This window comes from Sebastes fasciatus, unplaced genomic scaffold (assembly GCF_043250625.1).
Source record: "Sebastes fasciatus isolate fSebFas1 unplaced genomic scaffold, fSebFas1.pri Scaffold_116, whole genome shotgun sequence".
Classification (NCBI taxonomy): domain Eukaryota; kingdom Metazoa; phylum Chordata; class Actinopteri; order Perciformes; family Sebastidae; genus Sebastes; species Sebastes fasciatus.
In genome coordinates this window covers 93-15,252 of record NW_027428152.1, presented here as the reverse complement: position 1 = coordinate 15,252, position 15,160 = coordinate 93, and the positions used below count along the sequence as shown (strand labels likewise).

General features: G+C 43.0%; 1 protein-coding gene across 1 annotated transcript; it reads left to right on the top strand.

Annotated features, from left to right (window-relative positions):
• The first annotated feature begins 813 nt into the window (after positions 1-813).
• Positions 814-14,295, top strand: LOC141763642 (diphthine methyl ester synthase-like). The gene is made up of 4 exons (XM_074628159.1): positions 814-1,809; positions 6,217-6,341; positions 10,832-10,940; positions 14,149-14,295. The coding sequence occupies exons 1-4, from the start codon at positions 1,675-1,677 to the stop codon at positions 14,272-14,274; spliced, it is 495 nt and encodes a 164-aa protein (XP_074484260.1). The 5' UTR covers positions 814-1,674; the 3' UTR covers positions 14,275-14,295.
• Positions 14,296-15,160: the final 865 nt, after the last annotated feature.

The window sequence follows — 15,160 nt, the reverse complement described above, 5'->3', positions numbered from 1 at the left end:
GGTCCATGATGGGTCCATGATGGGTCCATGATGGGTCCATGATGGGTCCATGATGGGTCCATGATGGGTCCATGATTGGACCATGATGGGACCATGATGGGACCATGATGGGACCATGATTGGACCATGATGGGACCATGATGGGTCCATGATTGGACCATGATTGGACCATGATGGGTCCATGATGGGACCATGATGGGACCATGATGGGTCCATGATTGGACCATGATGGGTCCATGATTGGACCATGATTGGACCATGATGGGTCCATGATGGGACCATGATGGGTCCATGAGGGGTCCATGATGGGTCCATGATTGGTCCATGATGGGACCATGATGGGACCATGATGGGTCCATGATGGGTCCATGATGGGTCCATGATTGGACCATGATGGGACCATGATGGGTCCATGATGGGTCCATGATTGGACCATGATGGGACCATGATGGGACCATGATGGGTCCATGATGGGTCCATGATGGGACCATGATTGGACCATGATTGGACCATGATGGGACCATGATGGGTCCATGATGGGTCCATGATGGGACCATGATGGGACCATGATGGGACCATGATTGGACCATGATGGGACCATGATGGGTCCATGATGGGTCCATGATTGGACCATGATGGGACCATGATGGGTCCATGATTGGACCATGATGGGACCATGATGGGACCATGATTGGACCATGATGGGTCCATGATTGGACCATGATGGGTCCATGATGGGTCCATGATTGGACGAATAAAAGATAAATGCAAAAATATGAATTATTTCAAAAATTAATAAATAAATACATAAATAAATGTGAGGGAAAATTAAAAAAGATAAATCAATTTATGTCACATTTTATTAATTAATTAATGGCTAGATTTATTTTTAATATTTTTGCTGCATTTAATGAAACATGTATGTATTTATTTATTGATTGATTGATTGATTGATTATTTTGGCAGGTTCCGTTCTCCATAGGCTGATTTGTGAGTGTACATTGTGACACACAAAGATCCAGTCAGATGTGCTGCTGTTGTTTTTCTGCAGCAGCTCCTTCTGTAGAACATCAACTCTCCTTCTGGGGATCAATAAAGTCTCCTCTTATCTTATCGACCTCCAGCCTGCAGACGAGGTTCAACTTATAGAAACATTATTATTATTAATAATCATTTGTGCGCCGAATTAAAGATAACATCAAATTGCACCACACAAAATATATATGAGTTATTTTATTAATATGCAAATCTCTGCCACATGCAAGACTTTCAGAAATACACAGAACCTCAATGGAGTTCTGACGCTCTGTCCAGAACAGGAACGTAACGTACCGCGGCGGCAGCTGTCGTGCACATAAACAGTTTACGACATGCCGTATTCCAGTCCGTCCAGTGAGAATACACGTGAAACTCAGAAACTCAGTCAGGTAACTAACAGACTGGACAGGTAACTAACAGACTGCACAGGTAACTAACAGACTGCACAGGTAACTAACAGACTAGTTAGGTAACGGACTAGTTAGTGACGGGTTGTAGTAGTTGATCAGCAGCAGTGTGTCAGTCAGCGGCTCATCTCAGAGAGAGTACCCGGCAGCAGAGAGAGTACCCGGCAGTAGAGAGAGTACCCGGCAGCAGAGAGAGTACCCGGCAGCAGAGAGAGTACCCGGCAGCAGGATGCTGTACCTGGTGGGTCTGGGTCTGGGGGACGCGGAGGACATCACGGTGAAGGGTCTGCAGGCGGTGAGGAGATGCTCCAGAGTTTACCTGGAGGCCTACACCTCCATCCTCACCGTGGGCAAGGAGGCTCTGGTGAGTCCACACACGAAGTACTGTGCTTTAATCACCAGGACCAGGACCATTGATTATGATATTGATCATTGATTATGATATTGATTATGATATTGACCATTGATTATGATTATTGATTATGATATTGATCATTGATTATGATACTGATTATTGATTATGATACTGATTATTGATTATGATACTGATTATTGATTATGGTCCTGATTATTGATTATGATACTGATCATTGATCATTGATTATGATCCTGATCATTGATTATGATACTGATTATTGATTATGATACTGATCATTGATTATGATACTGATCATTGATTATGATATTGATTATGATACTGATCATTGATTATGATATTGATCATTGATTATGATATTGATTATGATATTGACCATTGATTATGATTATTGATTATGATATTGATCATTGATTATGATACTGATTATTGATTATGATACTGATTATTGATTATGATACTGATTATTGATTATGGTCCTGATTATTGATTATGATACTGATCATTGATCATTGATTATGATCCTGATCATTGATTATGATCCTGATTATTGATTATGATACTGATCATTGATTATGATACTGATCATTGATTATGATATTGATTATGATACTGATCATTGATTATGATACTGATCATTGATTATGATATTGATTATGATACTGATCATTGATTATGATACTGATTATTGATTATGATCATTGATTATGATACTGATTATTGATTATGATACTGATTATTGATTATGATACTGATCATTGATTATGATACTGATTATTGATTATGATCATTGATTATGATACTGATTATTGATTATGATACTGATTATTGATTATGATACTGATCATTGATTATGATACTGATTATTGATTATGATATTGATCATTGATTATGATACTGATTATTGATTATGATACTGATCATTGATTATGATCCTGCTGCTGTATGGACTGATGGTGTGTCACACAGTGGTCTGTTGCTGCTGTTCATACAGCACATGAAACCAGTATACGTCACTGGTGCTCCACTGGTGTCAATAGTCCACTGTAACTGGTGTTCCACTGCCTGTTAGTTACTATAACAGCCTGTTAGTTACTATAACAGCCTGTTAGTTACTATAACAGCCTGTTAGTTACTATAACAGCGTGTTAGTTACTATAACAGCCTGTTAGTTACTATAACAGCCTGTTAGTTACTATAACAGCGTGTTAGTTACTATAACAGCGTGTTAGTTACTATAACAGCCTGTTAGTTACTATAACAGCCTGTTAGTTACTATAACAGCCTGTTAGTTACTATAACAGCGTGTTAGTTACTATAACAGCCTGTTAGTTACTATAACAGCCTGTTAGTTACTATAACAGCGTGTTAGTTACTATAACAGCGTGTTAGTTACTATAACAGCCTGTTAGTTACTATAACAGCCTGTTAGTTACTATAACAGCGTGTTAGTTACTATAACAGCCTGTTAGTTACTATAACAGCCTGTTAGTTACTATAACAGCCTGTTAGTTACTATAACAGCGTGTTAGTTACTATAACAGCCTGTTAGTTACTATAACAGCCTGTTAGTTACTATAACAGCGTGTTAGTTACTTTAACAGCGTGTTAGTTACTTTAACAGCGTGTTAGTTACTATAACAGCGTGTTAGTTACTATAACAGTGTGTTAGTTACTATAACAGCCTGTTAGTTACTATAACAGCCTGTTAGTTACTATAACAGTGTGTTAGTTACTATAACAGCGTGTTAGTTACTATAACAGCCTGTTAGTTACTATAACAGTGTGTTAGTTACTATAACAGCCTGTTAGTTACTATAACAGCGTGTTAGTTACTATAACAGCCTGTTAGTTACTATAACAGCGTGTTAGTTACTATAACAGCCTGTTAGTTACTATAACAGCCTGTTAGTTACTATAACAGCGTGTTAGTTACTTTAACAGTGTGTTAGTTACTATAACAGCCTGTTAGTTACTATAACAGCCTGTTAGTTACTATAACAGCGTGTTAGTTACTTTAACAGTGTGTTAGTTACTATAACAGCCTGTTAGTTACTATAACAGCGTGTTAGTTACTTTAACAGTGTGTTAGTTACTTTAACAGCGTGTTAGTTACTATAACAGCCTGTTAGTTACTATAACAGCCTGTTAGTTACTATAACAGTGTGTTAGTTACTATAACAGCGTGTTAGTTACTATAACAGTGTGTTAGTTACTATAACAGCCTGTTAGTTACTATAACAGCCTGTTAGTTACTATAACAGTGTGTTAGTTACTATAACAGCGTGTTAGTTACTATAACAGCCTGTTAGTTACTATAACAGTGTGTTAGTTACTATAACAGCCTGTTAGTTACTATAACAGCGTGTTAGTTACTTTAACAGTGTGTTAGTTACTTTAACAGCGTGTTAGTTACTTTAACAGCCTGTTAGTTACTATAACAGCGTGTTAGTTACTATAACAGCGTGTTAGTTACTATAACAGCGTGTTAGTTACTATAACAGCGTGTTAGTTACTATAACAGTGTGTTAGTTACTATAACAGCGTGTTAGTTACTATAACAGTGTGTTAGTTACTATAACAGCCTGTTAGTTACTATAACAGCGTGTTAGTTACTTTAACAGTGTGTTAGTTACTTTAACAGCGTGTTAGTTACTATAACAGCCTGTTAGTTACTATAACAGCCTGTTAGTTACTATAACAGCGTGTTAGTTACTATAACAGCCTGTTAGTTACTATAACAGCCTGTTAGTTACTATAACAGCCTGTTAGTTACTATAACAGCCTGTTAGTTACTATAACAGCCTGTTAGTTACTATAACAGTGTGTTAGTTACTATAACAGCCTGTTAGTTACTATAACAGTGTGTTAGTTACTATAACAGCCTGTTAGTTACTATAACAGTGTGTTAGTTACTATAACAGCGTGTTAGTTACTTTAACAGCGTGTTAGTTACTATAACAGCCTGTTAGTTACTATAACAGCCTGTTAGTTACTATAACAGCCTGTTAGTTACTATAACAGCCTGTTAGTTACTATAACAGCCTGTTAGTTACTATAACAGCCTGTTAGTTACTTTAACAGCCTGTTAGTTACTTTAACAGCCTGTTAGTTACTATAACAGCCTGTTAGTTACTATAACAGCCTATTAGTTACTATAACAGCGTGTTAGTTACTATAACAGCCTGTTAGTTACTATAACAGCCTGTTAGTTACTATAACAGCGTGTTAGTTACTATAACAGCCTGTTAGTTACTATAACAGCCTGTTAGTTACTATAACAGTGTGTTAGTTACTATAACAGCGTGTTAGTTACTATAACAGCGTGTTAGTTACTATAACAGCCTGTTAGTTACTATAACAGCGTGTTAGTTACTATAACAGCGTGTTAGTTACTATAACAGCCTGTTAGTTACTATAACAGCGTGTTAGTTACTTTAACAGCCTGTTAGTTACTATAACAGCGTGTTAGTTACTATAACAGCCTGTTAGTTACTATAACAGTGTGTTAGTTACTATAACAGCCTGTTAGTTACTATAACAGTGTGTTAGTTACTATAACAGCCTGTTAGTTACTATAACAGCGTGTTAGTTACTTTAACAGCGTGTTAGTTACTATAACAGCCTGTTAGTTACTATAACAGCGTGTTAGTTACTTTAACAGCGTGTTAGTTACTATAACAGCGTGTTAGTTACTATAACAGCCTGTTAGTTACTATAACAGCCTGTTAGTTACTATAACAGCCTGTTAGTTACTATAACAGCGTGTTAGTTACTTTAACAGCGTGTTAGTTACTATAACAGCGTGTTAGTTACTATAACAGCGTGTTAGTTACTATAACAGCGTGTTAGTTACTATAACAGTGTGTTAGTTACTATAACAGCCTGTTAGTTACTATAACAGCGTGTTAGTTACTATAACAGCGTGTTAGTTACTTTAACAGCGTGTTAGTTACTATAACAGCGTGTTAGTTACTATAACAGTGTGTTAGTTACTATAACAGTGTGTTAGTTACTTTAACAGCGTGTTAGTTACTATAACAGCGTGTTAGTTACTTTAACAGTGTGTTAGTTACTTTAACAGCGTGTTAGTTACTATAACAGCGTGTTAGTTACTTTAACAGTGTGTTAGTTACTTTAACAGTGTGTTAGTTACTTTAACAGCGTGTTAGTTACTATAACAGCGTGTTAGTTACTTTAACAGCGTGTTAGTTACTTTAACAGTGTGTTAGTTACTTTAACAGCGTGTTAGTTACTATAACAGCGTGTTAGTTACTTTAACAGTGTGTTAGTTACTTTAACAGCGTGTTAGTTACTATAACAGCCTGTTAGTTACTATAACAGTGGGGTAACTGTTACTATAACAGTGGGGTAACTGTTACTTGTCGTCCTCAGGAGGAGTATTATGGGAAGGAGCTGATCCTGGCCGACAGAGACCTGGTTGAACAAGGAGCTGATGAGATCCTGAAGGATGCTGACGTAACTGATGTGGCGTTCCTGGTGGTGGGCGACCCGTTCGGGTGAGTCATGTTGTCCACGTATCAGGACAGTCTGAGCTCCGTGCAGCAGCAGCAGCGTTGAGGTCTGCTGCGTCAGCACTCTGAGAGGTTGATGTGACCTCAGAGCGTCTCTCGGAGCGTCTCTCGGAGCGTCTCTCGGAGCGTCTCTCAGAGCAGCTGGGCCTTCATTTGGGCTCATTTCTCCCCAAAACCACCACATTTCTCTCCGATTTAATAACAGAGTGCAGAACGTCTGCAGAACATCTGCAGCTCGCGGTCTGAAACACTGAAACTCTGTTGACTTTTGTTCATGTGAATGTTGGTTTTACAGTTTACATGAAAAGAGAAGTTGGTTCCTTCTTTGTTCAGTTAAAAACTAAAAATACTCTTTACTGGTTTAACCTAAACATCTGGACCATAGTCTGTGACCAGAAACATCTGTACCATAGTCTGTGACCTCAACATCTGTACCATAGTCTGTGACCTCAACATCTGTACCATAGTCTGTGACCTCAACATCTGTACCATAGTCTGTGATTCAGTCAGTGTGTTAGCTTCTTTAGCAGTGGGTTAGCTTCTTTAGCAGTGTGTTAGCTTCTTTAGCAGTGGGTTAGCTTCTTTAGCAGTGTGTTAGCTTCTTTAGCAGTCTGTTAGCTTCTTTAGCGGTGTGTTAGCTTCTTTAGCGGTGGGTTAGCTTCTTTAGCGGTGTGTTAGCTTCTTTAGCAGTGTGTTAGCTTCTTTAGCGGTGTGTTAGCAGTGTGTTAGCTTCTTTAGCAGTGTGTTAGCTTCTTTAGCAGTGTGTTAGCTCCTTTAGCAGTGTGTTAGCTTCTTTAGCAGTGTGTTAGCTCCTTTAGCAGTGTGTTAGCTTCTTTAGCGGTGTGTTAGCTCCTTTAGCAGTGTGTTAGCTTCTTTAGCAGTGTGTTAGCTCCTTTAGCAGTGTGTTAGCTCCTTTAGCAGTGTGTTAGCTCCTTTAGCAGTGTGTTAGCTTCTTTAGCAGTGTGTTAGCTCCTTTAGCAGTGTGTTAGCTTCTTTAGCAGTGTGTTAGCTCCTTTAGCGGTGTGTTAGCTTCTTTAGCAGTGTGTTAGCTTCTTTAGCAGTGGGTTAGCTTCTTTAGCGGTGTGTTAGCTTCTTTAGCAGTGTGTTAGCTTCTTTAGCGGTGTGTTAGCAGTGTGTTAGCTTCTTTAGCGGTGTGTTAGCTTCTTTAGCAGTGTGTTAGCTTCTTTAGCGGTGTGTTAGCAGTGTGTTAGCTTCTTTAGCAGTGGGTTAGCTTCTTTAGCAGTGTGTTAGCTCCTTTAGCAGTGTGTTAGCTTCTTTAGCAGTGTGTTAGCTTCTTTAGCGGTGTGTTAGCTTCTTTAGCAGTGGGTTAGCTTCTTTAGCGGTGTGTTAGCTTCTTTAGCAGTGTGTTAGCTTCTTTAGCAGTGTGTTAGCTTCTTTAGCGGTGTGTTAGCAGTGTGTTAGCTTCTTTAGCAGTGGGTTAGCTTCTTTAGCAGTGTGTTAGCTCCTTTAGCAGTGTGTTAGCTTCTTTAGCAGTGTGTTAGCTCCTTTAGCAGTGTGTTAGCTTCTTTAGCGGTGTGTTAGCTTCTTTAGCAGTGGGTTAGCTTCTTTAGCGGTGTGTTAGCTTCTTTAGCAGTGTGTTAGCTTCTTTAGCGGTGTGTTAGCAGTGTGTTAGCTTCTTTAGCGGTGTGTTAGCTTCTTTAGCAGTGTGTTAGCTTCTTTAGCGGTGTGTTAGCAGTGTGTTAGCTTCTTTAGCAGTGGGTTAGCTTCTTTAGCAGTGTGTTAGCTCCTTTAGCAGTGTGTTAGCTTCTTTAGCAGTGTGTTAGCTCCTTTAGCAGTGTGTTAGCTTCTTTAGCGGTGTGTTAGCTTCTTTAGCAGTGGGTTAGCTTCTTTAGCGGTGTGTTAGCTTCTTTAGCAGTGTGTTAGCTTCTTTAGCGGTGTGTTAGCAGTGTGTTAGCTTCTTTAGCGGTGTGTTAGCTTCTTTAGCAGTGTGTTAGCTTCTTTAGCGGTGTGTTAGCAGTGTGTTAGCTTCTTTAGCAGTGTGTTAGCTTCTTTAGCAGTGGGTTAGCTTCTTTAGCAGTGTGTTAGCTCCTTTAGCAGTGTGTTAGCTTCTTTAGCAGTGGGTTAGCTTCTTTAGCAGTGTGTTAGCTTCTTTAGCAGTGGGTTAGCTTCTTTAGCGGTGTGTTAGCTTCTTTAGCAGTGTGTTAGCAGTGTGTTAGCTTCTTTAGCGGTGTGTTAGCTCCTTTAGCAGTGTGTTAGCAGTGTGTTAGCTCCTTTAGCGGTGTGTTAGCTTCTTTAGCAGTGTGTTAGCTCCTTTAGCAGTGTGTTAGCTTCTTTAGCAGTGTGTTAGCTCCTTTAGCAGTGGGTTAGCTCCTTTAGCAGTGGGTTAGCTTCTTTAGCAGTGTGTTAGCTTCTTTAGCAGTGTGTTAGCTCCTTTAGCAGTGTGTTAGCTTCTTTAGCAGTGTGTTAGCTTCTTTAGCAGTGTGTTAGCTCCTTTAGCAGTGTGTTAGCTTCTTTAGCAGTGTGTTAGCTTCTTTAGCAGTCTGTTAGCTTCTTTAGCGGTGTGTTAGCTTCTTTAGCGGTGGGTTAGCTTCTTTAGCGGTGTGTTAGCTTCTTTAGCAGTGTGTTAGCTTCTTTAGCGGTGTGTTAGCAGTGTGTTAGCTTCTTTAGCAGTGTGTTAGCTTCTTTAGCAGTGTGTTAGCTCCTTTAGCAGTGTGTTAGCTTCTTTAGCAGTGTGTTAGCTCCTTTAGCAGTGTGTTAGCTTCTTTAGCGGTGTGTTAGCTCCTTTAGCAGTGTGTTAGCTTCTTTAGCAGTGTGTTAGCTCCTTTAGCAGTGTGTTAGCTCCTTTAGCAGTGTGTTAGCTCCTTTAGCAGTGTGTTAGCTTCTTTAGCAGTGTGTTAGCTCCTTTAGCAGTGTGTTAGCTCCTTTAGCAGTGTGTTAGCTCCTTTAGCGGTGTGTTAGCTTCTTTAGCAGTGTGTTAGCTTCTTTAGCAGTGGGTTAGCTTCTTTAGCGGTGTGTTAGCTTCTTTAGCAGTGTGTTAGCTTCTTTAGCGGTGTGTTAGCAGTGTGTTAGCTTCTTTAGCGGTGTGTTAGCTTCTTTAGCAGTGTGTTAGCTTCTTTAGCGGTGTGTTAGCAGTGTGTTAGCTTCTTTAGCAGTGGGTTAGCTTCTTTAGCAGTGTGTTAGCTCCTTTAGCAGTGTGTTAGCTTCTTTAGCAGTGTGTTAGCTTCTTTAGCGGTGTGTTAGCTTCTTTAGCAGTGGGTTAGCTTCTTTAGCGGTGTGTTAGCTTCTTTAGCAGTGTGTTAGCTTCTTTAGCAGTGTGTTAGCTTCTTTAGCGGTGTGTTAGCAGTGTGTTAGCTTCTTTAGCAGTGGGTTAGCTTCTTTAGCAGTGTGTTAGCTCCTTTAGCAGTGTGTTAGCTTCTTTAGCAGTGTGTTAGCTCCTTTAGCAGTGTGTTAGCTTCTTTAGCGGTGTGTTAGCTTCTTTAGCAGTGGGTTAGCTTCTTTAGCGGTGTGTTAGCTTCTTTAGCAGTGTGTTAGCTTCTTTAGCGGTGTGTTAGCAGTGTGTTAGCTTCTTTAGCGGTGTGTTAGCTTCTTTAGCAGTGTGTTAGCTTCTTTAGCGGTGTGTTAGCAGTGTGTTAGCTTCTTTAGCAGTGGGTTAGCTTCTTTAGCAGTGTGTTAGCTCCTTTAGCAGTGTGTTAGCTTCTTTAGCAGTGTGTTAGCTCCTTTAGCAGTGTGTTAGCTTCTTTAGCGGTGTGTTAGCTTCTTTAGCAGTGGGTTAGCTTCTTTAGCGGTGTGTTAGCTTCTTTAGCAGTGTGTTAGCTTCTTTAGCGGTGTGTTAGCAGTGTGTTAGCTTCTTTAGCGGTGTGTTAGCTTCTTTAGCAGTGTGTTAGCTTCTTTAGCGGTGTGTTAGCAGTGTGTTAGCTTCTTTAGCAGTGTGTTAGCTTCTTTAGCAGTGGGTTAGCTTCTTTAGCAGTGTGTTAGCTCCTTTAGCAGTGTGTTAGCTTCTTTAGCAGTGGGTTAGCTTCTTTAGCAGTGTGTTAGCTTCTTTAGCAGTGGGTTAGCTTCTTTAGCGGTGTGTTAGCTTCTTTAGCAGTGTGTTAGCAGTGTGTTAGCTTCTTTAGCGGTGTGTTAGCTCCTTTAGCAGTGTGTTAGCAGTGTGTTAGCTCCTTTAGCGGTGTGTTAGCTTCTTTAGCAGTGTGTTAGCTCCTTTAGCAGTGTGTTAGCTTCTTTAGCAGTGTGTTAGCTCCTTTAGCAGTGGGTTAGCTTCTTTAGCAGTGTGTTAGCTTCTTTAGCAGTGTGTTAGCTCCTTTAGCAGTGTGTTAGCTTCTTTAGCAGTGTGTTAGCTTCTTTAGCAGTGTGTTAGCTCCTTTAGCAGTGTGTTAGCTTCTTTAGCAGTGTGTTAGCTCCTTTAGCAGTGTGTTAGCTTCTAGTAGCATGTCTCTTATCTGACTGTTTATTTATTAAATGATTGCTGTATATGTTTTATATGCTAATTCTTGTTGTTATGTGTCCTCCTGCAGAGCCACCACCCACAGCGACCTGGTGCTGAGAGCAGTGAATGCTGGGATACCGTACAAAGTCATCCACAACGCCTCCATCATGAACGCCGTGGGCTGCTGTGGGCTGCAGGTACGTCAACAGGTGCACACTCAGAGAGAGGAAGTTCTACCTGGTTTCGACTGGTTCACTTCCAACTAGAACTTGATAGAATACAGGAAATAAGTCCAAACCCTTTGAGTGAGTGTTGAACCAAACCTGGGGATCAGTCTGTTGGGATCAGTCTGTTGGGGATCAGTCTGTTGGGGTCAGTCTGTTGGGATCAGTCTGTTGGGATCAGTCTGTTGGGGGTCAGTCTGTTGGGATCAGTCTGTTGGGGATCAGTCTGTTGGGATCAGTCTGTTGGGGATCAGTCTGTTGGGGTCAGTCTGTTGGGATCAGTCTGTTGGGGTCAGTCTGTTGGGATCAGTCTGTTGGGGATCAGTCTGTTGGGGTCAGTCTGTTGGGATCAGTCTGTTGGGGATCAGTCTGTTGGGATCAGTCTGTTGGGGATCAGTCTGTTGGGATCAGTCTGTTGGGGTCAGTCTGTTGGGGATCAGTCTGTTGGGGTCAGTCTGTTGGGATCAGTCTGTTGGGGATCAGTCTGTTGGGATCAGTCTGTTGGGATCAGTCTGTTGGGGATCAGTCTGTTGGGGGTCAGTCTGTTGGGGGTCAGTCTGTTGGGGGTCAGTCTGTTGGGGTCAGTCTGTTGGGGATCAGTCTGTTGGGATCAGTCTGTTGGGGATCAGTCTGTTGGGGGTCAGTCTGTTGGGGGTCAGTCTGTTGGGATCAGTCTGTTGGGGGTCAGTCTGTTGGGGGTCAGTCTGTTGGGGATCAGTCTGTTGGGGGTCAGTCTGTTGGGATCAGTCTGTTGGGGGTCAGTCTGTTGGGGGTCAGTCTGTTGGGGTTTAGTCTGTTGGGGGTCAGTCTGTTGGGGGTCAGTCTTTCGTCCCATCTGCTGATGAACCTCATCAATAAGTGACCTGTCAGAGCAGCAGCCAATCACAGAGCAGGACCCAGCTGTCCACTCACAGATTAGCATTAATGTTAACGGAGCGTCTCCGCTGGGAGGTCGTTAATATGCTAATGAGGGGCGGAGTATGCAAATGAGCTCTCTGTTCCCTCCTCTGGGAGTCAATCCCATCAGCCCCTGCTGTCGGCCTTTGTGAGCTGAACACAGACTGATGAATCCAGAGTAACGTTAGGAACCAGCTGTTCTTCTTCTCTCCTCCTGTAATATAATAACTCTTCTACCAGATCAAACCAGATGTTTTATTTACATCTGGAATAATTCAATGTGCCCTCAGTGTTGCATGATGGGAGAATCCTGTTGATCTTGATAAGTTTTCAGTTGGTACATCCCAAAGCTCTTAACTGCATCCACGTTTCCCTCACTGCATCTTAGTCTCTCCCACCAGGGAAGCATGGAGAGAACAAGGAACCAACGCTCCTCAGAGATACCTTCTCGCTCCTCGTTCCTCCCTCCTCGCTCCTCCTCGCTCCTCCCTCTTCGTTCCTCCTCGTTCCTCGCTCCTTGTTCCTCCTCGCTCCTCATTCCTCCTCGCTCCTCATTCCTCCTCGTTCCTCATTCCTCCTCGTTCCTCATTCCTCCTCATTCCTCATTCCTCCTCGTTCCTCGCTCCTTGTTCCTCCTCGCTCCTCATTCCTCCTCGTTCCTCATTCCTCCTCGTTCCTCATTCCTCCTCATTCCTCCTCGCTCCTCATTCCTCCTCGTTCCTCCTCGATCCTCCTCGCTCCTCATTCCTCATCGATCCTCCCTCCTCGTTCCTCCTCGCTCCTCGTTCCTCATCGATCCTCCCTCCTCGTTCCTCATCGCTCCTCGTTCCTCCTCGTTCCTCCTCGCTCCTCATCGATCCTCCCTCCTCGTTCCTCCTCGCTCCTCATTCCTCCTCGTTCCTCCTCGCTCCTCGTTCCTCCTCGCTCCTCATTCCTCCTCGTTCCTCCTCGCTCCTCGTTCCTCATCGATCCTCCCTCCTCGTTCCTCCTCGCTCCTCGCTCCTTCTCGCTCCTCCTCGTTCCTCGCACCTCCCTCCTCGATCATCGCTCCTCAGAGATACCTCCTCACTCCTCGCTCCTCCCTCCTCCCTCCTCACTCCTCGCTCCTCCTCCCTCCTCCCTCCTCACTCCTCGCTCCTCCTCGCTCCTCCCTCCACGCTCCTCCCTCCTCGCTCCTCCCTCCACGCTCCTCCCTCCACGCTCCTCCCTCCTCGCTCCTCCCTCCTCGCTCCTCCCTCCTCGCTCCTCCCTCCTCGCTCCTCGCTCCTCCCTCCTCGCTCCTCCCTCCTCCCTCCTCCCTCCTCGCTCCTCCCTCCTCGCTCCTCCCTCCTCGCTCCTCCCTCCTCCCTCCACGCTCCTCCCTCCTCGCTCCTCCCTCCTCGCTCCTCGCTCTTCCCTCCTCGCTCCTCCCTCCTCGCTCCTCCCTCCTCGCTCCTCGCTCTTCCCTCCTCGCTCCTCCCTCCTCGCTCCTCCCTCCTCGCTCCTCGCTCCTCCCTCCTCGCTCCTCCCTCCTCGCTCCTCCCTCCTCCCTCCACGCTCCTCCCTCCTCGCTCCTCCCTCCTCGCTCCTCGCTCCTCCCTCCTCCTTCCTCCCTCCACGCTCCTCCCTCCTCGCTCCTCGCTCCTCGCTCTTCCCTCCTCGCTCCTCCCTCCTCGCTCCTCGCTCCTCGCTCCTCCCTCCTCGCTCCTCGCTCCTCGCTCCTCGCTCCTCGCTCCTCGCTCCTCCCTCCTCGCTCCTCCCTCCTCGCTCCTCCCTCCTCCCTCCACGCTCCTCCCTCCTCGCTCCTCCCTCCTCGCTCCTCGCTCCTCCCTCCTCCTTCCTCCCTCCACGCTCCTCCCTCCTCGCTCCTCGCTCCTCGCTCTTCCCTCCTCGCTCCTCCCTCCTCGCTCCTCGCTCCTCGCTCCTCCCTCCTCGCTCCTCGCTCCTCGCTCCTCGCTCCTCGCTCCTCGCTCCTCGCTCCTCCCTCCTCGCTCCTCCCTCCTCGCTCCTCCCTCCTCGCTCCTCCCTCCTCCCTCCTCCCTCCTCCCTCCTCGCTCCTCGCTCCTCGCTCCTCGCTCCTCGCTCCTCGCTCCTCGGTGCAGAAATAAGAGCTTTGGGACAGTCTTCAAGATGGCGCACCAGAACAACTTCCGGTTCAAGCGAGGAGCGAGGAAACGACAAATAAGAGCTTTGGGATGCACCCGGAGAGTCTCAGTGATCATTATTGATCCTCAACGGGTCAACTGGGCCCTAAATACTGAGTGAGTCCACACTCTGACTTCTGACCTCTGACCTCTGACCTCAGCTGTATAACTTCGGGGAGACAGTGTCGTTGGTGTTCTGGACGGAGTCGTGGAGACCAGAGAGCTTCTACGACAAGATCTGTAAGAAACAGAAGAGCTGGACTCCACTCCCTCTGTCTGCTGGGTAGGAACCCTCTATATATACTATATATACTATACTATACACTACACTATATATACTATATACTACACTATATATACTACACTATACACTACACTATATATACTATACTATACACTACACTATATATACTATACTATACACTATATATACTACACTATATATACTATACACTATATATACTATACACTACACTATATATACTATATACTACACTATATATACTACACTATACACTACACTATATATACTATACTATACACTACACTATATATACTATACTATACACTACACTATATATACTATATACTACACTATATATACTATACTATACACTACACTATATATACTATACACTACACTATATATACTATACACTACACTATATATACTACACTATATATACTATACTATACACTACACTATATATACTATATACTACACTATATATACTATACTATACACCACTATATATACTATACTATACACTACACTATATATACTATATACTACACTATATATACTACACTATACACTACACTATATATACTATACTATACACTACACTATATATACTATATACTACACTATATATACTATACACTACACTATATATACTATACACTACACTATATATACTATACTATATACTACACTATATATACTACACTATACACTACACTATATATACTATACTATACACTACACTATATATACTATACACTACACTATATATACTATATACTACACTATATATACTATATACTTTACTATATATACTACACTATATATACTACACTATATATACTATACACTACACTATATATACTATACACTACACTATATATACTATACTATATACTACACTATATATACTACACTATACACTACAC

Coding starts and splice junctions, on each gene's coding strand:
- LOC141763642 (XM_074628159.1), top strand. CDS start 1,675: ATGCTGTACCTGGTGGGTCTGGGTCTGGGGGACGCGGAGGACATCACG. Junction 6,342..10,831: donor GTGGTGGGCGACCCGTTCGG/GTGAGTCATGTT, acceptor GTCCTCCTGCAG/AGCCACCACCCACAGCGACC. Junction 10,941..14,148: donor TGGGCTGCTGTGGGCTGCAG/GTACGTCAACAG, acceptor CTCTGACCTCAG/CTGTATAACTTCGGGGAGAC.